General features: G+C 46.7%; 1 protein-coding gene and 1 pseudogene across 2 annotated transcripts; one reads left to right on the top strand and one right to left on the bottom strand.

Annotated features, from left to right (window-relative positions):
• Positions 1-1,485: 1,485 nt before the first annotated feature.
• Positions 1,486-13,793, bottom strand: Lgals3 (lectin, galactose binding, soluble 3). 2 transcript variants are annotated; one of them, NM_001145953.1, is made up of 6 exons: positions 13,674-13,793; positions 8,109-8,130; positions 7,235-7,600; positions 5,969-6,057; positions 2,886-3,051; positions 1,486-2,128 (listed from the first exon to the last, which is right to left on the bottom strand). In NM_001145953.1, the coding sequence occupies exons 2-6, from the start codon at positions 8,124-8,126 to the stop codon at positions 1,973-1,975; spliced, it is 795 nt and encodes a 264-aa protein (NP_001139425.1). In that variant the 5' UTR covers positions 8,127-8,130; positions 13,674-13,793; the 3' UTR covers positions 1,486-1,972. The 2 variants fall into 2 exon arrangements, with proteins under 2 accessions (NP_001139425.1, NP_034835.1); NM_010705.3 differs by having other exon boundaries at positions 13,701-13,793.
• A 1,305-nt stretch (positions 13,794-15,098) lies between these two features.
• Gm52166 lies at positions 15,099-15,253 on the top strand (annotated as a pseudogene).
• Positions 15,254-22,158: the final 6,905 nt, after the last annotated feature.

Genomic DNA, 22,158 nt, shown 5'->3' with positions numbered 1-22,158 from the left:
CCTTTAGATAAGGTTTCCTGAATCATGAAGTGCACTGATTATAGTTACACTGTTCAATCCTTGCTGCCTCTGGTAATTTCCCCTTTAACAGAGCTAGCTGCCATGGACAAGGATGAAAGAGAGAAGAATCTTTACAAAAAAATCTGGAATTTCAGGATGCTGTGAGCTATTTCACATGGGCGCTGGAAAGCCAGTCCTCTGGAAGAGCAGTGTGTGCACTTGGCTGAGTCGCTACTCCAGCTCTGATTTTATAATCCCTTAGCGTCATGACCGTAAAACACTGCTGATACGGGAAGGAGATGGCTCAGAGAAAGGCACTGTCCTCTGACACCACCTTCATGTTGTGGCATATTTCAGCCCTTCCCCTCCCCCCACGCACATACATACATACATACATACATCATACATTCATACATACAGTAGAACATAAGTGACAACTCAGTGCTACCAACAGCAAACAGTAGCAAAAGCTAACAGCCCTACCCTGTGTTCCCCGTGTTTCCTGTGTTATAATTTGGCCTGAGTGCTTTGGAAGGAGACATTCCACACAGAATAGGAACCTTACAGGTTTAGGGTTAGACATTTTCAAGAGAAAGTTTAGTCTACTTTTGACGTCAGAAGTAGGTGTGTTTGGCTTTGGGGAAAGATGGTGCTTATCATGACACCCAAACAACTTACTGGAAGGTTACTTGAGGAGTTTGCATAGAGGAATGTTCATAAAATGCCCCCCCTTACCAAAACCTGAGGCGGCATGGAACAGCTTGCTAATGGATGACGGAAAGTTATGGGTGGAGAAATTGCCTGGTGGGTAAGGACACCAAACCTGAGAGCAATGCCCGGAACCTACATTCTGGAAGGAGAGACCCAGCTCTCTGTACATTCTTGTCCCATCAGTTGCAATTGCAAGTGCTTGTTCTTACAGACCTCTTGATTTCTGTTTTCCTGGGACGCCAGCTTGTGACATTCACCAGTTTAAACTAATCGAGAAGATAACGTTGTAGAACAAGACTTTTGACCTTTTCCTACTTTGAGCTTACTGATAATAGGAAAGATAGAAAGTGTTAGGTATGAGAATGGACATGAAAACCAAGACACAGTCTTAATGGTGTTGAGTACTCATTTGAAGGCAATAACCTGGGGCTTTACAGGAAAAATGGGTTTAAGACCAGCCTCCACAACAGATAGTTCAGGACTATATACCTGATTGTCCCATAATTGCAGTGATGCTGGTGTGAGCGACCTGCTCCCAGTCGTATAGAGCAGAGTCTGCATGGTACAGAATAATGCTGGAAGACAGTGTGCAGGGTCAGCACTGGCAGCAGCCTCACGTCGTTCTTTCCTGTTCCTGATTGGCCCTTATCTAGGGTTGTGTAAGTGCACCCTTTGATCTTTCCTTGGAATCGCCGAGCAGCGCTAAGCAACACAACTCTCCCCAGATGCCGACGGTAACTGTCTGCTGTTGAGCTGGCGCCATTCAGCGTATTTCCTTTGTAAAAATCAGGATGGTTTATTGATAATTACATAGTTCCCTTTATATAAAACTGCACCAAATCAAAGGGCATATAAAGACAGGCAGCTGGAGGCATCAGTGGACCTGACCTGTCTCAGGAGGATCTGAGACTGGTTCCCAGCAACCTGGTCACACAGCTTACTTACAACCACCTGTAACTCCAGCTCCAGGAGGCCTGGTGCCTCTCAAGTGAGCAGGCACCTGTACCCATGTGCACAGACACACAACACACAAAGTTTAAAAGGCTAGGGATGTGTAGCTCAGTGAGAGAACACTTGCCTAGCAGTCACGAGCAGTCCTAAGATTTGACATCCAGTATCATAAAAACCCCCAAAGCGATGGGTATCTCTCAGCATGAGACTTTATTAAATGGATGTCTTACAAGAAGGATAAGGAGAGAGAAATGCAAAGTTTCCCACTCCTAAGGCACACAGGGCCGGTTTCGGTGCCGCCCCTTCTGGCTTAGATCATGGCGTGGTTAGCGCTGGTGAGGGTTATGTCACCACTGATCCCCAGTTGGCTGATTTCCCGGAGGTTCTTCATCCGATGGTTGTACTGCAGTAGGTGAGCATCGTTGACCGCAACCTTGAAGTGGTCAGCTTCAACCAGGACTTGTATCTAGGAACCAAACATGGGAAACCGTCAAAAGCATATAATAACCAGTACAATTTAGGCATTCCACCATGTGTGTTTCCCAGGACATACTGTCTGCCGTGTTTTGTTTTCATCTGCCATTTTTATGTAAAGGAAATATATATTGATTCCTAAACCAGTGTATCCTTAGTTCAGGAAGTTTCATTTTTACTTTTACTTCTGGAATGAAAATGACCCAGAGCAGTAGCTGGATAGCAAAAATGAATCTACATTGTCCGATCTAAAACACAATAAAAAGATATCAAAGTTATCAGAAGCACTCAGGAGGCAGATCTCTGAGTACCTGGACAACCAGGGCTACAGAAAGAAACCCTATTTTCTCAACAAAAACCAACCCAAAAGCTTAATGGGTCCATAATACCAAAAGTTAAAAACAGCAACATAGGAAGGAATCCCTTAATGACAAATTTATAGCCAGTTTTGGGAAGGCTGGGAAATACTTTTTCCCGTAGTTAATGAACATTCATCCTTAAATCCTGTAAGTGGACTTTTGTGATAGAGACCAGCGATGCGCTATTGGAAGATTGTTTGGAGAGGTGCCCGTGGCAATGGGGAGGCTCCTGAAGGAGCTGAAGGACACGCTGCTCCTGCCTCAGCCCTAGCCTGTTGAGGCTGGTTGCTGGGGTGGGGAGGAAGATTGGCCAGGTGCCTAGGACAGGTTTTTCCGTGATTCCCCTTGGTAAGAGAACGCTGTGCGCATACAGCCAAAGCCCCAACTTACTTTGAATGGTTTGCCACTCTCAAAGGGGAAGGCTGACTGTCTTTCTTCCTTTCCCCAGTTATTGTCCTGCTTCGTGTTACACACAATGACTCTCCTGTTGTTCTCATTGAAGCGGGGGTTAAAGTGGAAGGCAACATCATTCCCTCTCCTGAAATCTAGAACAATCCTGTTTTAAACCAGAAATAGAAGATAATTAAAGTGTGTATCAAGTCAAGAACATTTAACTTTCTAAAATGCAAACCCTTTCATAACATGTTGGAACTGTTTTTTTTTTTTTTTTTTCGGTTCTGGAGGCAAATAAGCCACAGTATCAGATCCAACTCAAAAGAACGGGCACATCCTCTCATTTGTTAGTGTGATCACCTCGAAAGTCAAGTCCAGCGGGACGAATCTGCCTTGTCTGGTCATTGAGACAGGATCTCACTATGGAGCCCAGGCTGGCCTCCAGCTTGTGACTCTCACCTACCTTGGCCTCCCCAGGGCTGTGATTTTAAGTGTGTGTCACTAATATCCATCAAAAGCAAGCCAGCTACCTAAGAACTATCGAGTACCTGACTTTGCCATGGTTAACCGGAAATCTCAGAACAGCAGGGTACACGGATGTAGCTAATGTTTCCTTCCTGGTTGCTACGTGGTAAAGTCAGGACACGAGGTGCGACTGGCTAAAGTGCCCCGTGAACTTTCTGACCCTTTTTGTTCTTGTGTGTTAATGCAAACTCAAGTCTGTTGTTAAGGGACTGGCCCTACTGGGTGTCTTAAGGTGAGCTCCCTACAGTAACACTAGAAGCTGATGTCTGTGATCTAGACCCAACAGTGATTCTTTGGGTATTCTGAATAACTCAGGAGCAGTTGGGGAATGTGACCGTAGTGATTGGGTCCACTGGTTCTAGTTCTCCCGTGGACAGAGATTGTCATCTCTGTCACACAAGCACTTTTTCCCCATGAATTTGTTAGGGTGTTTGTGGGTTCACACAGTTCTTTTTCTGTTTACTATTTGACCCAGAATCAGTTTTGAGTTGTCAGTACATGTAGTCTACATGTCAGTATTGTAGGCTACATTACTAGTGTTACTGGAACTAAATTATCTAGTGCAATAACCCTCAATTGTTAATGTTAACTCTATAGTCTGCGCTATGTTGGAACAGGTTATATAAATATATATTTTGAGAAGAACATACACATATAACCCTCATACATATGAGAGTATTTACTGTGAGACAAGTTATACCATGTGATGGGACACCAAACTTAGAGCATCTCTCTAAGCCATGTGGAAAGAAGAGTGGCTTGGGACAGTGCTTCCCACGCAGAACCAGAGGAGGGAGGTTGGCTGGAGGAATGAATGTAAACCTATATGTAAACCTATCAAAGCTGTGTCCATCTGGTGACAGAATGTGACTCCCATTCCTTTACCAAGTACAAACTGATACAGAGGAATTCATAGCTTCCTTCTGTTTGTTTTTGTTTTTGAGATAAACTCATGCTATATATAGCTCAGGCTGTCTTTGAACTTAGAATCTTCCTGTTTCCATCTCCTATAAGCTAGGATGTTGGGTATCCACCTCCATAGCCAATCCTGTACTTAAAAATTCTTGAATAAACCTGTATGTCTGGCTGGAATGTCTACCTTTGGTCCATAAGACTTAGAGACAGACTCACTAGTGGTTACAGGAGTGTTTGTAGCACTACTAAGCTCAGGGACAGGGGAAATGGATTGCTGGGGACATTCAGCTTCTTCATATTATATGTAAGTATGACTGGAAGCAATCATTCCATCCAGACATCCCAAGGTGACTATATATTGGCATGGATATCCCACATTACCTCACTGTAACCTGGTCTACCTCAGCTAAACCTGTTCCAGGGCAGAGGTTGATTGGATGAAATCTTTACAGCTATGTGGTGGTTTGAATAGGTTTGGCCTCCATAGAGTCATGTGTTTGAATGGGCCCATAGAAAGTGAGTGACACTATTGGGAGGTGTGGCCTTGTTGCAGGAAGTATGTCAATGTGGGGACAGGCTTTGAAATTTCCTATGCTCAAGCTACATCCAGTAACATAGCATACAGATCCAGAAGTAGAACTCTTGGCTCCTCCAACACTATGTCTGCTGGCCCTCTGCCATATTTCCCACCATGATGATAATGGACTAAACCTCTGAAACTATAAGGAAGCCACAATTAAATGTTTTCCTTAATAAGAGTTGCCATCTTCTCAAGCCGGGTGTGGTGGTGCATGCCTTTAATCCCAGCACTTAGGAGGCAGAGGCAGGTGGATTTCTGAGTTCGAGGCCAGCCTGGTCTACAGAGTGAGTTCCAGGACAGCCAGGGCTACACAGAGAAACCTTGTCTCGAAAAACCCACAAAAAATTTTAAAAAAAGGTTTGCCATCTTCTCAAACCCTTTAAGTAAATAACAACTACCCAGAAGGCTGGGCTTCCTAGCTTGCCATTCTGTAAATATAAGACCTGAGCCTCAGTTTTATTTGTCTAAAGAGGAAGTAATGGTGTGATCTTAGTTAGGGTCTCCATTGCTGTGAAGAGACACCATAACTGAGGCAACTCATATAAAGGACAACATTTGGTTGGGGCTGGGTTACAGGTTCAGCGGATCAGCCCATTATCATCCAGGTGAGAACATGGCAGCATCCAGACAGGCATGGTGCAGGAGGAGCTGAGAGTTTTACATCTTCATCTGAAGGCTGCTATCAGAATACTGACATCCAGGCAGCTAGGACTAGGGTATCAACGCCTATGCCCACAGTGACACACTATTCCAACAAGGCTATACCTCCTAATAGTGCTACTCCCTGGGCCAAGTGTATTCAAACCACCACAAACAGCCCTCACCCTGCACTCATGACAATGAAAGCATATGACATACACCAAAACACAGAGTAGAGGATGTTACCATTCACTCTGTAACATCCCAACAAAAAATGACATACGATCAAGTACTGATTATGAGATAGTCCATGTGATAGCCCAGCTTGGATTCAACTGTGTAACTTATAAAATTTTCTTAATTAAGATAGTCTTTATTTCAAAACCATTCAACAGATGGGTTGTTGGGGTCACCCTTGTACCTGTTTGCGTTGGGTTTCACTGTGCCCATGATTGTGATCAGCATGCGGGGCATGACTCCTCCAGGCAAGGGCAGGTCATAGGGCACCGTCTGGGACACACAAGCATTCCAGGGTCAGTAAGGCACTATGCTCTCTTGGGGAATGTAAAGTACATTGCAAACATTGGTACAATGCAGTGACCAACACAGAACCCTGTGTAGATTCTGAGACCACCTTGTCCAGGGCCTAAAGAAGTGGAAGGTAGAGAGTGCTCCCTATGTACACAAAAGTTAATTGAGAAATTAACAAATTAACAACCAAATGTTCTTGGACCATCAGTTGGGCCCATTTCAACCCATAATTCATTCATACGGACTCATTTTTTTTAACATTTTAAGCTAGATGGTTGACCAACAATCTTTTTATGCACGGGGTCCCTGGGTCCTTTGACACATGACATACAGCACTGTAATTCAGCTATCTAAGGAAAGGTTTGTGTCACCTGGGGCTTCTGTGCTTGCAGGTCACCAACAAAATGCTTAGCACACAAGTCTGTGTTGAATGAGCACTTCTACAGTTCATTCCACAAGTGTTGAGCAAAGTGCTTAAGGTGTGGTAGACATCCCCAGAGCGCTGTCCCTGCCTCTGGTCTCTCCTTTATGAAGTTTCCTCCTAGGTTCTGCTGTCTCCCAAACTCCCATCTCTTGCTCTGATCTGCATTTGACCTTATATATACTTCCTGGAGTTGCTCCCAGTGGGTGGGTAAACTGGAAGGCTCCTTGCATGGGTATGAGATGGAGGAGTCTCCCCTACCCCATCATTTTCCTTTTCTGCATCCCTGGTTTGAGCTAAAGCTTTGCAGCTTTGAAAGCTCTCAGTATTTACTGGGGTTATAAGAATAAGCCACCGAACTCAGTTAGTGTTTATTAATAATACAGCTTTGCCTCATAGTGTAATTGTTTTTTTAAATAGGATCTCTATGTAGACCAGATTGGCCTCATATTTATAAAGACACTTCTGCCTCTGTTTCCTAAAGGTGTGCACCACTCATTATTACTACAATCTTAACTTGATTTATATTAAAGCACCTTTATCAATGTCTTATCATAACAAGTCACAGAGTAAACTCAATATGAACACATTCCTTTTCCCACTTGACTAATTACACCCCTGTGGTTGGCCCTTAAGACATGGCTCTAAGCAGCAGGCTTAAATCCCTCCCCCCCACCCCCCACCAATGTCCCCTCCACTTGTACAGCAAGCCCATTGAAACAACTTCCTTCTTACCAGTGGTCCAGCGGGGACACCATAAGGGCCAGCAGCAGGATAGCCTCCAGGAGCACTGGGGTAGGCCCCAGGTGCCCCAGGTTGCCCTGGGAAGGCTCCAGGGGCAGTTGAGCCAGGATAAGCTCCAGGGGCAGTTGGGCCAGGATAAGCTCCAGGGGCAGTTGGGCCGGGGTAGGCACTAGGAGGAGCCTGTCCTGGGTAGGCCCCTGGAGGAGCCTGTCCTGGGTAGGCCCCTGGAGGAGCTTGTCCTGGGTAGGCCCCAGGATAAGCAGCCCCTGGGTAGCCCCCTGCCCCAGGCTGGTTCCCCCATGCACCCGGATATCCTTGAGGGTTTGGGTTTCCAGAGCCAGCTAAGGCATCGTTAAGCTATAAAGAAAGACAAACAATTAGAGGATGGGACTCCTTCACTACACAGAACTTAGGGGACTACAGGCATTTGTGATCTAAGAAGCTGGGACATGGGAGAAGATTCACACTCTTCCCTCGCCTATTGTGCTGTTTTGAGTTTGATCCTCTGCTGTCTTGTATCATGTCTTGTTCTGGCCTCTCATCATGGCATATCAGGGTGGGTTAAGCTCTTCTAGCTTACACCAGGAACTGGCTGGTTATAAACACATGCTTTCTAACCGACATGAGAAATAGCTGCAGGTGTTGGCATGAGCAGACCATGCCATTGGTCCTGCTGCTTCCAGGAGGGACATCCCTGTTACAGAGGCCATACCTCTCCCTGGAATCTGCTGCTAGAAAAGCAAAGCTACCACTAACAGGCCAAGGGTCAGGAGGAGGGTCAAAGGGAAAGTTCGGTGGTAGAAATGAAACCTTCTAACTCATGCGAGTATGTATGGGGCTAAGGAAACAGACATGAAATACTTACCGAAAAGCTGTCTGCCATTTTCCTAAGAGAGAAAAGCCAAAGGGGGTTGGTTATTGGTATTCGAGCCTAAAACAATTTACAAGCTTCATGAGATGAAACATCCCAAATAGTTCATGGGCAATTCCAGTCAGTGTACAATCATTTTGCCTAAGTCAATGATGCTGGACTGTAAAAACATCTTGTGGACAGGCGCAGATACATTATAGCTAAATTCCAAACCCACTTAGGTTGTGAAGTCAGACCTTGATGTCAGGAGCTTGTGTTCTGAAGCCAGAGAGCAAAAGACCTAGAGGGCCAAGGAGTAGGTTGAGAATGTCCTGTCTCTTCTCTCGGTGAAAGATGGTACAAGGTACAGCTTCTCTTGGCTACCTGCTTCCCTGAGTTTCTCTACCCTTGCAAGGATTCATGGGAAGTATAGCCCTCTTCCCAGCCACAGCGCTTCTGGGACATGAGAGGAAAGCTATCTGTTGGTTCCTACTGAGATCTCAAAGACAGCTGACATGGCTGCTGCCTGGTTATTTAGCCTCCACTGGCACACCTGTTGCCTGCTCTGAGCTATCACTTTCCACACAATCACAGGGCCCACAGACCAGCAAGGGACATGAGATGTATGAGCACAAAGAGTATGGTCAGTGCTGCCTGACTCTACTGGGACGTTCAAATCTGAGAGCTTGCTGGTGAGCTGGGAAGCGCATCCTGACCTTGAACTTATGATCCTCCTGCCTCAGCATCTCAAGTGTTGGCTGTGGTGCCTGCGTTTTTTTTTTGTTTTTTGGGTTTTTTTTTTTTGTTTGTTTGTTTTTTGAGATACTCGATGTTCCAAATACAACAGCAGTAAATCAGCCAAACAAAGGTGAGTTGGGCGGCAATGTGAACAGAAGCAACTGCATTCAGGATACTGCCAAACAGGTTTGCCTTACACAAAGCTGTCTCAGGACTGGTTTGCAGACATACCCTGTTTCCCTCCGGCGTTTGCTCCTGTGCCACACCTACAAAACCACAAGATGCTTGGAACTGCCCCACTTTTCAACAGATCCCTCAGAGTGCAGCAGAGAGCAGCTTTGGTTTGGAAACTTTTCTTTCTTAGGTTTCTGGGGATTAAATTAACAGCATCGGCATATTTGGCAAACGGTCTAGCACTAGGTAATTCAAGCAGCCATGGGAGGGTAGCTTTGGACGGGGGGGGGGGGGGGGGAGTGGGGGATGGCCGGTCGAGGTGGGGGTTGGATCAGAGCTCAGAATGACTACATCATTTTGCTACTGTGAGAATTACCTGGATCTGGAAGTAATCAGACTCTTCTGACTTCGTCTGCCCACCGGTGATGTTTTACTCAATTTCCCCAAGAACTAACATGATTAGGTGAGCGTAGTGTGGCGTGCCTGTGAGCTCAGCATGCTGTAGCGTGAGAACTCCCATGAGGTTGAGGTCAGCCTGAACCACACCAAAGCTCCGGGGTCTCAATCTAGCCTTGAGCACTTACAGCAGCCCCCCTTCCTCAGCCTCCCAGTGGCCGGGATCAAAGGCAAGAGCCACAGTTCCTGGCTTCAGAATTTCCTTAAGAAGATCAAACCTAGGCTGGGCAAAATGGCACCCAGCACTCAGAAGGCAGAGGCAGGCAGATCTCTGTTAGTTTGAGGCCAGCTCTGATCTATAGAGCAGGTTCCAGACCAGCCAGCGATATGTAGTGAGATCCTGTTAAGAAATAGGTTTGAGGTTCAGAGTGGGCAGAGAACTTAGCACTTCTGAGAAACCTTTTCGCACCCCTTCAGCAATATCTCTGGCTTCAAGCCATTAGATGCCAGTGGCACACTACCCTATAACTTACGACAACCCCAAATGTTTTCAAACATGGGCAAATTGCTAAGGCCAAAACCACATATAGTTGAAAACTACCAATCCAGGCTGTTAATATCTATCCCTAGATAAATGCACATACAAGGGGCCACAAAACCAACAAAGAGTTTCAGTCCTTCAAAGTAGCAAAGTTTACAAGGAAGGATGCTCACCGCCTGCCACCTCAGGTCTAGGGAGACTGAGGCAAGAGGAGCAGAAATGTGGAGCCTGTCTGAGCTGCACGGGCAGACTCTTTCAAAAACAAGAGCAATCTGTTGCTGGGAGTGGTGCTGCACACCTCTAATCCTAGCACTCAAAAGGCTGAGGCAGGAGGATTGAGTTTACCATTAACCTATGCTACATAGCAAGACTGTCTCCAAAAACTAACCAACGAACGCTGCTCCCTAAAGACATCCCTTTCCCTCCTAAGTATGCTACAGTTTTAAAAGACTGGCCCATTTTCCAATGTGACCCAATGAAACCCTAGAGGCAGCAGACTTCACTGTGACGCACGTGGGCCTTGGATGACACTTTGGACAGCTATGTGACACATTCCACAGGATGTCGCGATAGTGACACCCTCCTAGCACTTGTAGAGTGATTTCCAGTTCCCAAAGAACTTCCACGGAGCTGTTTTTGATTTTGTTAGCAATCTGGTGACACTGGCTGGAGAAAACATCCCACTGTGAAGTGAGGGATCTGAGAGCTGATTCGGTGGCCAGAAGCCATCTCACTGGCATCTTGGGGACAAGGTTCCAAAGTTTCCTGACTCCTAATTCAGGTTTGTCCTATACTAGTTTAAAAGTGTACGTTTTTGATGTTTTAAAATAGACTCCTTTGAAATTTTTAGTTACTTCCCTGAAAAATTCTCTGGCTTGTTCATCCAGAACTACATAGCATGCTGAAATAGTAAACAGATTTAAAAATAAAATAGAGCTTTGGCCAGAACACTAACTCGGTGAATCATTCAACACACAGGCTGCTGAGTACAGAATGCTTTTGTGCACAGTCACATTGTTAAGAAAAACCACATTTTAACCAATAAATTGTGGTTTTCCAAAAAAAAGTATTCATTGTTTTTAGCTGTTGTTTTTTTATTGTATTTACTTATTAAACATAGATTTTTTTTTAATTGAGGTGTGTGTACTGTGAATGTTTATGTGTCTATTGCAGTGAAGATTTAGTCTTTGGCTATTGAGAGAGCTAGGCAAATAGGCATCTGAATCATAAATAAGACTCACCTAGGACACTTGAGCTCACTGGCAGGAAGTAAGAAGTTCGCTTATATATTTTAAGACAGGTCTTATTCTTTGGCCCAGTTTGGCTTAGAATTCTAAATGTAGCCTATGCTGGCCTTGTACCTGAGGTACTCTGGGTTCTGCCTCCTGAATGTTGGAATGACAGGCACTTACGCCCACACCCACCTAAGGAACAGTTCTTTGGAAAGCATCTGAGCATATTCAGGATGCAGAGGCAGGAGGGTGTCATAGACCCAGGCCTGCCTGATGTATGGAGTTCCAGCCAGGGCTGCCTGTGAGACCCCATCTCGAAAAATGATGAACAAATGCTTTTGATCCAGTGAACTATCTCATTGATTGAGAACCCTTGAATAGACTCATTCTACGGAAAAATGATCAATTTTTCCAGTCAACCCTCAAGCAATTCTCTACCTCTTCTGCTTTGTGTACAATTTAGTGAGCCATCCATTAAATACTTCTTAGCTTAAGCCTGAAAGACCTCATCCATGTCCTCCCCAGAAGATGGAGTAAGTGCAGATTTTAAACCAAACTCCTAAACATTCTGAATTTAGGAGGCTAGTCTCCATCACAGATAACTATGACTATCTCAGGGGAAAAGGCTAGGGTAAAGATGGCTGGTCCACATCTGTAATCCCAGTCCTCGGGAAACCATGGGAGAAAGAGTAGCATAGGTTCAAGGCCAGCCTGAACTCTGTACTGAGTATGAGGCCAACCAAGGTTATATTGTAAGACCCTATCTCAAGAAACAAGCAAAACAAAGCAAAAATGATCAGTGACCAAGAAGGAGACAATTACTAGGTGTGGTTGTACTGGCCTGGAAAATCACAAGTTCTAAACCAGCCCTGTCTGAACAAAAAAACTAGCATTCTTTCAGATGGGCACTGCCTCCCCCCCCCACCACCACCAAAGACTGTTGTTGCAGACAAGCAAGGCTTTTGTTATTAAACTTCAAGTTTTATGGAAACAGTTGGGGGTGGTAGTTTACACTGTTAGCCCCTGCACTTGGGAGACTGAGACAGGATTGAATATTGAAAGCCAGCCTGGGCTACATAGTAAGTTCCAGTCCTGCCTAGGCTGCAGTGGCAGCCTGTCTCCCTGGGATGGTTTGTATATGCTCGGCCAGGGAGTGGCACTAACTGAAGGTGTGGCCCTGTTGGAGTAGGTGTGTCACTGTGGGTGTGGGCTTTAAGACCCTCATCCTAGCTGCCTGGAAGCCAGTCTTCCACTAGCAGCCTTCAGATGAAGATGTAGAACTCTCAGCTCCTCCTGCACCATGCCTGCCTGGACGCTGCTATGCTCTTGCCTTGAGGATTATTGACTGAAGCTCTGAACCTGTGAGCCACCCCCACCACAATTAAATGTTGACCTTTATAAGAGCTGCCTTGGTCATGGTGTCTGTTCACAGCAATAAAACCCTAACTAAGATACTTCCCCTGCCCCCAAAGGTAAATAAATAAAAATACGGAACTATAAACTTGAAGCAAACATCTTGGAATTTCAGAAAGTGATAGTTTTTACACACTGGTTTCTGTTCTTTTCCTCAGAATTAGCCGGGTCACTAAGTCCAAATGTTCTCATTATCCAGAAACCCTACTCCCCGGGGGTCGCTTTATAAATATTCCAATTTCTTCAAATAGGAATCACTTGCTTCCCTGCTAGGGTTAGCCGGAATCCTAAGCCTCAGTCTCAACTCCCCCTCCCCACCCATTCCCGTCCCATCCTCGATTCCCTGCAATAGTGCTTGAGTAACATAATTCAGCATAAATGCAACCTTTGAAAGCCTCTCGCTAAGGGTCTGCACTCTGAGACCAACACGGCCACACCCAAGACTTCCTCCACCCAGATCTAGAGGTTATTGCACAAATAACCACACTGGTCACGAATGAGTCACTTGGCTTACAAAAAAATGTTAGAGGTTACAGTAGTTCTTCATCCCGACACATGCGCACTAGGGCTTGGGCAGCACTGTCCTGTGCGGTCAAGCACGCAGCGGGTGGCTATAGCCCCTACCTCCGCTGAACCTGGTGGAACTCACTGGCACCACACAGCAAGATCTCTAGTGGAAGGCTTCCACGTGCACCAAAGGAGCCTGCTGGAATTCCTCCAGGAGTCAGGAATCCTGGGCGATGTCTTTTGAGTCTCCAAACTCCCACCCCCACCCCCAACGTGCCAGAAGAGGCACCTGATCCCTATGGCCAAGCTAGGGGCCAGCTACAAGGTGGATCTCCGTAGGTTGTGGCTCACTCTAACGCAGGGCTTCGAAGGAGTGCCCAGGGCCCGCTGGCATCCCGCCATCCCAAAGAGACTTAGTATGTAGGTCGTGAATAACTTTCTCCGAGAGTTACCCGCAGGAGAGCCAAGGCGGTAGACCAGCGCCTGGGACCCTGAAGGTCACCTCCGTCCATCTCCCGGGAGCCCAGCCCTTTCTTGGTGCACTGAGCAGCACCGGTCCCCGCGCCCCGCGCCGCTCACCTGGGTAGTGCTCTCTGTGCCGCTCACCTGATTAGTGCTCCACCCGCCGCTCCGCTAGCTGTCAGAGCTGGGCGGTGGCTCGGCCGCTTCTAGTACTCTTTTCCCCGGGCCCGCCCTCCCAGGGCGGGGCAGCATCCCTCGCCCTGCAGGCGCCTGGCTGGACCGCGCCCCACGGACCACGGAGCTTCCCCACAGTGGACTGGGACACGCCCGCCAGCCTGTGCCCCTCACCTGTGCCCCGCAGTGGGCCCTAGCCGACCGCACCCAGACTCTCAGACTCACCCAATTCCCTTGTCTGAAGCTGCCTGTCAGGGTCTCATCCTGCCCCTAATTCCTTCACCTGAAGCCTTCCGCAGAAATGGCAGTGACTTTGAGTGTGAGGGAAGGGAGGAGCAGGTGTCCCTGACAAATCTGAGATGTAAGAGGTGCCCCTGTTTGCATTCACTCCTGCTCTGGATTTTGCTGGGCTGGGTAAACCCAATGTGGTACATAGTAGGTTCTCGGTAGGTATTTGTTGGTTGATTGATTGATGAGTGAATGAATGAATGTGGACGAATGAATTAATGAATGAAGTAGTATGAATGTGTGAATTGATTCCTAGGAAGATGTTTTCTCAAAGATTGGAGGAGAGTTACAGCACGGGCAAGGGGCAGTTAAATCAAGAGGACAGGGTGTAGCTCTGTCTATATGAAAATAGTTACAAGGAACAGCCGCTTTTGCAAGAGGCTGATAACCAGTTTGGAACCATTTATATAGATTAAAAACTTGAGTGATGTGGTTAAGGATATTCAAGATAATTTTTCCCCAGCTTCAGATACATCAGCTAATATCTACCAAACACTTATGCACCCCACTCTATGCCTAGGGCTTTACATACATTTATGGAGTTGGCATTATTTTAATCCTATTAGGTCCAAAGCAGCCCCCCAGAATGCCAGTGCTGGTCCTAAACAGAGGGACTCTGGCTGCACAAACAGAAGCTTATAGGTGGTTTCTGTTGACCAGGGATCTCCCTTAGTCTGCCCCCAATGTCAACTACCTCAGGCAAGGGCACCTGCTTCCCGGTCAATCCCAACAGCCTGTAACAGCTCAAAGCCCCCCATTCTGCTGACTTCTCCCCACACCCGGGGCAGGGGAATGTTTATTGCCTTGGTGGTTTGAGCCCCAATAAACTTATCTTTCTACTCATTCAGTGATGTCGCTGTGCCCTTGCTTACAAATCCCATTTTAGACATGAGAAAATATGGGTATAGAGAGTCAAGCATAATCCCGTAAGGGTGCTTGCTACAAAGCCCGACGCCTAACTTTGATCCCTGTAACTCAAGAGGAAAGAAGAGAACCAACTCTTGAATGTTGTCATTTAAGCCACATACACATGCTCACATGCATATGTGCAAATATAAATGCATTTTAAAATATTAAAACATCGCTTCTCGGCCTTTTGGCTAAGATCAAGTGTAAAATATTAAAACATGTAAATAAAATTTTAGAAATAAATATATGTATTTTTTTAAAAAATCACTGTAGGTAGTAGGTGTGGTGGCTCATGTCTTTAATCTCTTGGGATCTGCATGCTCTTGGGATGCAAAAACAGGCAGATCCCTTCAAGTTTAAGGCCAGCCTGGTCTGTATGGCGATTTGAGGCCACCAGGGATGTACAGTCAGGCCTTGTTTCAAAAACAAAAATGAAAAACCCCAAACAATCACTGTGACCATTGGCTTATGTAAGCCACGGAGCACTCCAGCTGTCACTTGTCACCTGGCTCTCCAGATTTCCTGTAGTCTCTAAAGTAATCAATTATTAGTGTGTTAATAAAGAGTCCCGGCCAGTTTTGCACAACCAGAGGGAAATGTGCACGCAAACTCTCATTCCAGGGGCACTCAGGAGGCCTGCTCTAGTCTCTAGGATAGACTTACAAGCTCGGCAGAGCCTGTGGCTGGTGATGCACTCATTGCTGCCCCTCCAAGCTTACACACACGGAAGTCACTGTGTGGCTGGAGAAGAATTCGCAGGCCATGAACTCTCCTCTACACAGGTAGCCTGGCAACAAGCTTGTTTGAATGAGTCATCTGTAGATGATTAGCATGTGGGCATGAAATAGGATGGGCAGAGAGGAATGCCTTTAGTCTCTTAGGAAAACACTTAAAGTCTTAAGACCGTGAGTCATGAGGACGCTCTTTTACAGTTACCTAGAAGTGGACAGCTGAAATGGTTGCCATGGAGATATGGGATGAGTCACATTCTTGCCCTGTGCATAATCTTTGGTCATTTTTAGGGATCGATAATGGTTGTGTCTTTGTTACATAGAAGACTTACTTATGCTGAACTGAATCATGAGGTCGAACTTAGGTCTTCACTGCCCATCGGAGAGAACACTTCTATGCCAATTTCCTGCCAAGTAAAGCTAGTGAAAGGGTATTGGTATATCAAGGAGTGTCTGGAGTTTACAACCTGTATAGGAGCAGTAAATGACTCTTTAGAACCCAGCCCAAAGCCTCTATAAACTCTTTCAAAATAAGTGTACAAGACAGTCTCATAGAATGTCTATATACCAATGACTGTGCTGTTTGAAATAAGGGGCAAGCCTGACCTTGACGGTCAGCAACTGGCCACCTGGTTTCTTCTGATACAGAGATGTTAGGACTCTGACTTAATAAACAACTGAGCAGACAGTCAGGCAAAGGCCCCCCCAGAGCAGCCTCACACTTGACAGAAGCTGGTGGAAGGTATCTGAAGGAAGGAACTTCAGGTAGAGAAAGCCAGGAGAGAGGGAAAAAAATACTAAAGCAGAGAAAGGAAACCTGAGGGGGGAGGGGGCAAATTAATTAGTCACCTTTTAAGTAGGAAAATTAAAATTGGAGCAGAAGGCTAGAAGTGGAATAGGGAGATAATGAACATAGAGCATCCTGTTGAGGGACAGCTTAAAGATGGCTTAGCAGGAAGGTGTCTCCCACCAAGCTTGATGGCCTGAGTTCAAGCCCTGGGGCCACGCAGCAGGAAGAGAAAACCAGCTCCTGCAAGCTGTCCCCTAACCTCCATTCATGCGCCAAGGCAGGCACATGGCTTCCCACGCACCAATAACTGAATGTAATAAAAATTAAAGCATGAAGAAATATGAGGTACAGCCAGAAGGAGAAATTTCCCAGAAACTAGCTAAGCTGTGCCAAATAAGGAGAGATGCCCCACAAAACTTGAAGCCCTAGGGAAATATAAACAGAACCACATTGACAGGGACTCTCATAGAGAGCAGATAGAATGACCTGGAAAGAGGAAAGGAAGAGATCTTCCTGCTTGTCACATTTGATCTACAGAGAGTTTCCCTGTTCTGCCTGTGTCCACATCCTGTCAACACATCCAGGTGACAACTGAGAATCAGAGCTGACCTGGGGACATTCGGTGCACGTAATGCACATAGCGGGCTTCTGAGTTGGGAGCCTGGAACCTTTGGGACAGAAGGCGAGCCTTCGTGTCATGGGGACACAATTTGTGCCTTGAAGACAGAACATTTTCCAATGTTCTGGAGCCAAGGTACTGCGTTCATCTGCTGCTAACATCTCAGCTATCTGAAGCTGGTCCTACATTTCCGGTGTGCTTAGTAGGTACCCAACGTATGCCTCGGCCATTTTACCAGCCCATTCTTTGTAACTCAGTCAGTAGACAAGCTTGTCAAAACCTGGCTGACACATAAAATGGGGTCAGTGGTAACATACCAATTGCTGGGTAACACAGTCTCCCTGCCCAGGCTGCAGCCCAAGCCCCATCAAGAATGAATGCACTGCTAGCTCCAACCAGCTAGTGTAGAGAGAAGCCAACAGAATGAGGGAATCCCAGGTGCCCCTCTCCCTGCCTGCCTGCCTTGGCTCTAGTCACCTCTGTCCTTTTTCTGCCACAAGCCTAACCCAAGCTGACCTTTAGTACCAGCTACCACAAAACCCACACACCTACAACAGCGCCTCCTGAGAGCTCGGGGCCTTGGCACGCACATCAGCTCAACACACCTGCCCCTATGGCTGCCCTGACAGAGCCCATTCCAGGGCTGAGCATCTGACACGTCAGCTGCACCTGTGAGTAGACAGAGAGTAAGGCAAAGGAAGGGAATGAAAGGGTTTGCTGTGGCTGCTGTGGTAGAGCACTGTAGCCTGGGTGCTTCAATGACAGACACTCACTCGATTGCAAATGTGTAGGCCATAAGTTCAAAAACAGAGTTATTTTCTTCTTCTTCTCTTCCTCCTCCTATTATTATTATTAATTATTATTATTCCCCCTCTTTTTTGAGCAGGGTCTCTCTATGTATCCCTGGCTGGCTTAGAACTTCCTATGTAGACCAGACTGGCCAAAACCTCATGTTCCTCCTCCTCCCTCTCCTTCTTCCTCCCCCTCCCCCTCCTCCCCCTCCCCCTCCCCCTCCTCCCCCTCCCTCTCCTCCTCCTCTCCCCCCTCCTCCCCCCCTTCTCCTTCTCTACCTCCTCCTCTTATTCTTCCTTCTCCTTTTAGAGACAGGGTCTCTGTATGTATCCCTGGCTGGCCTAGAACTTCTTATGTAGACCAGACCGGCCATAAATTCATAGAGACCCATCTGCCTCTGCCTCTGCCTCTCAAGTGCTGGGACCAAAGGTGTACACCACCATGACTGCCTCCTCCTCCTCCTCCTCTTCTTTCTCTCCTCGTCCCTCTCTCTCTCTCTCTCTCTCTCTCTCTCTCTCTCTCTCTCTCTCTCTCTCTCTCTCTTCCTTTCTTGCCTTTTTATGGGATATCCTTTCTTATTCTTTGACAGTCTCAGATATGTGAGAGTTAGTTTCTTCTTTGGTCTCTCTCCTTGGCTTGGAAATGACCGAGTTCTGTCCATATTCCGCATATGGTTTTTCCTCTATAGATCTCCATGTCCCAGTCCTCTCTTCATGGAAGACCAACAGTCACAATACCGGATCAGGGCTCACCCCAGTGATCCCATGTGTACTTCTCAGTTCCTTAAAGGCCCCCACTTCCAAATACAGTCACATCGAAAGGTACCGAGAATTAGGTCTTCAACATGAATGAAGGAGGGCACAGCTCAGCCTATCAAATAGGACTGAGGAGTCAATTGTCCTGTTAGCTAAAGTGGTTGCTGGCACTTTAGTGGATGATAGCTGGGCGAGACCTATGTACTGAGAAGGGCACCTGGGAAGACTGGAGGAAGCAGGCAGCAAGGACACTTAGTTGAACAGAGAGACAGGACAGACAGCACACATTGGGTGGCTTCTCATCTCACTCTGAATGACCTTCCTGCCACATTTGAAGGGGTGGCCCCGGCCCTGTTGGAGCTTCTTGACCTACTATAGTTGGTAGCATCAGAGACAAACTTACTTCACAGGCACCAGTTTGGGTTTTCCCACTGGAGTGTGAGTCTGGGCCCTGAGAAACACCAGGCAGGTGTTATGGAGGCCATCCCTGTGCAGTGTTAGCTTCTAGATGTGAAGGGTGGAGAGACATGGTCTGAGGTAAAGAGGTTTGGAGCATAGGGGGTGGCAGGAAGAAGCGGTGACTAGATGGAAGTACAATGACTCAAACATATGACCAAAAAAAAAAAAAAAAAACTCATGAAACGCAGACCTTGGGGGCCAAGAGCCTCACCTGTGGGAAGAGAGAACCGGCTCCCACAGCTTGTCCTCTGACCTCCACTTCCAGGCAGTGACGCGTGTGCACAGGCTCATGCGTCGACCAGATGCTCAGTCACACACACAATAATAAATACATCTAGAAATAAGTAAGTAAATAAATGGTTTAAAAATTCCTTTGTACTGTAACTTAAGTTTTTGATTTAAAAAATAAAACAAAGACAAGGAAGCTTGATGAAACTTGGGAGGCTGAGGCAGGAGCATTGTGAGTTTGATCTAAGCCTGGGCTACCTAGCAAGAGCCTCTTGAAGAAAAATAAGAAGAAAGGAAAAGAAGAGGAGAGAAGGGAAAGGGGAGAGGGAGGAGGCTTTGACGGAGAAAGGAATGATACTTGGGTGGGTTCTAAATATTTAAATACCCAATCTCATGTCTGCATTTAGACTGTGCACCCCACTCTTGGCCACCCTGCCCGGGACCCTTTTTAAGCCTCTTTTTTCTAAAGCTTAGACTGGCTAAAGCTGGTTTCTCTCACCTGCTACAAAGGCATTCTAACTAGGGCAGCGCGCAGGCTCCCCTAACCCTGCTGGCTGTGCAGAGCTGAGTGTGTTGGATCAGGCATGAGCCAGAAAGCACTGGTTTCCATGCGCGTTACCATGGCTACGTAACTCCAGGATTTTCCGCATGAAGCCCAAACCAGCCACCCAACTTCTCTGAGGAATGTCTTTCTGGGAACTTGCCGTTAGGGTGGCCCTTCAAGGTAGCCCCAGAGCTAGGGCCTAAGCTTGCACAGACCCTCCACTACCTTCCCTGACCGGTTCTTATCAGTTCTCCCTGTCACACTGTTACAGACTTCAGGACTCTTGTCACTTCCTGTCAGCACACTCAGTCCTTTTCTCTACTCCCGAGTCAGGCTCTTCTCCCCCAGGAAGGCATAGGCTTGCTTAATAAGTTGTTCCTCCAAAGCTAAGAAAAGAAAAAAGAAAATAAATAAATAAATAAATAAATAAATAAATAAATAAATAAATAAATAAGAGTCAAAACGAGAGCTGGGAATAGTGTCTGGTGCCTGTAATCCCACCATATGGGAGCCTGTAGCAGGAGGATTGGTGTGAGTTTGAGGCTGATGAGTTTGCAGAGTGAACTCCAGGCCAGACTGTCTCAAATAAACGAAACAGTAACAACAGCCCTCTCTGGGAGAGAGCATTGTATAGAGCCAACGGAGAAGGGCAGCTGGTGGGACATGTGGGGCAGCTGGTGGGACGTGCCAGGCAACTGGTGGGTGGGTACATGGAACGCTACTGATAAGAATCACTCCCCTGACATAAAAGTGCTCACACTGCAAACAGAACTATGGGGCTTGCCAGGGCTGCGGCAGGGTGTGGGAAACAGGGCAGACAGGCTTTGAATCTTGTTGGCTGGCAACCCACTGGGCATATTTTCAACACGTTTCCTGGCTGGCAATCATCGAAATCTTTTCAGAGAGATGGGGAGAACTGATTTGGGCAGAAAAGCAGAAAACCATGGGGGATTTTGCTCTCTGTGTTTTATTTATTTATTTGTGTGAGACAGGGTCTCAGGTAGCTGGGGCTGGCTGTGAACTGCATACATACGCAAGAATGACTTGGTTCCTCTAACTCTACCTCCTGGGACTTGGGACTCCAGGCACGTACCACCGTGCTGGCTTTCCGGTCTTTGGTCTTATTTCCCGTTGTCAGTTGTCGGTTGTTTTGTTGTACAGGTAGGGCGGTGCACCTGTGTGTACACTAAAGGAGGAAGATGCCCCAAGTCCTGATCTATTGTTCTCCACCTTATGCCTTTGAGACAGGGTCTCTCACTGAACTTGGAGCTAGGCTGGTGACCAGCAAGCCTGGGAGAGTCTCTCACACTTGCTCCTCAAACACACTGGAGTTATAGGTGCGCGTGACCACTGCTGGCTTTTTATGTGGGCACTAATATCCAAACTCAAGTCTCAGGCTTGCTCAGCAAGTGTTCCTGCCCACTAAGCCAATGCCCTAGCCCTCTCTATATTTACAAAAAATTGTTTTTCTCTTATACATATATGTGAATGCCTACATGCATATCTCTGCACTACATGAGTGTCTGGAGGGCCCATAGAGGCCAGAAGAGGGTTTGGGTCCCCTGGAACTGGAGTTAACTGTGAGCAGCCATGTTGGTGTCAGGAACTGAACTTGGCTTCTCTGAAGGAGCAGCCAGTGCCTCTCCAGCCCCTCTCTGAACTTTTGAAGGGACTATCATGGGTTGTGAAACCACAAGGATAGCAATCAAGCTTGCAAATTTCTCAGGGAATCCAACGAAGCATAGCGTAGCCTGGCTGTTTCCTATGAATGATGCAGTCTAGTAACAGGAGTACACTGGAGTGCTAGACTGTCACACCTTTGGTTCGGGCAACAAACTCTGGTAGGTGGATTTCAGAAGGGGCTAATTCCTTTAACTAATTGTAACTCAAAGCTCTCCAAAAACCCTACCACCACTTGCAGCAACGATATTATTCACAATCACGAAGACCTCAAAGTCCATGGTCTCAGCAAGAATGAACGAACGTCAAACTGGGCACGGCAGCAAATGCTTTTAATCCTAGCCTTTAATGCTTTTAATTCTTGAGAGGCTGAGAGAGGTGGATCTCTGTAAGTTCTAGGCTAGCCAGAACTACATAGTGAGATCTTGTCTCAAAAAGAGAGAGGGAGCCTCGAGAGTCTTGGAGTAGAGAGAGGAACTCCTGTTTGTTCTTTACCTAGAGTGGAACCCAAATGTTGGAGGAAACTAGATTATGAAAAATGCAATCTTCGATGACGAGAATGGGCAGTATAGCACTGAAAGTCACAAACCCCCTCCCAGGCTCAAACAAGCCTGAGCTAGCCAAGTGATTCCC

This window comes from Mus musculus, chromosome 14 (assembly GCF_000001635.26).
Source record: "Mus musculus strain C57BL/6J chromosome 14, GRCm38.p6 C57BL/6J".
Classification (NCBI taxonomy): Eukaryota; Metazoa; Chordata; class Mammalia; order Rodentia; family Muridae; genus Mus; species Mus musculus.
Note: the sequence above shows the minus strand (reverse complement) of the source record. Positions and strands in the feature narration are given on the sequence as shown.

Excerpts from the sequence above, each read along its gene's own strand:
- Lgals3 (NM_001145953.1), bottom strand. Across the intron at positions 3,052-5,968 it reads GTGAAACCCAACGCAAACAG|GATTGTTCTAGATTTCAGGA; the intron begins GTACAAGGGTGA and ends GGTTTAAAACAG. Across the intron at positions 2,129-2,885 it reads AGAGTGGCAAACCATTCAAA|ATACAAGTCCTGGTTGAAGC; the intron begins GTAAGTTGGGGC and ends TTTGGTTCCTAG.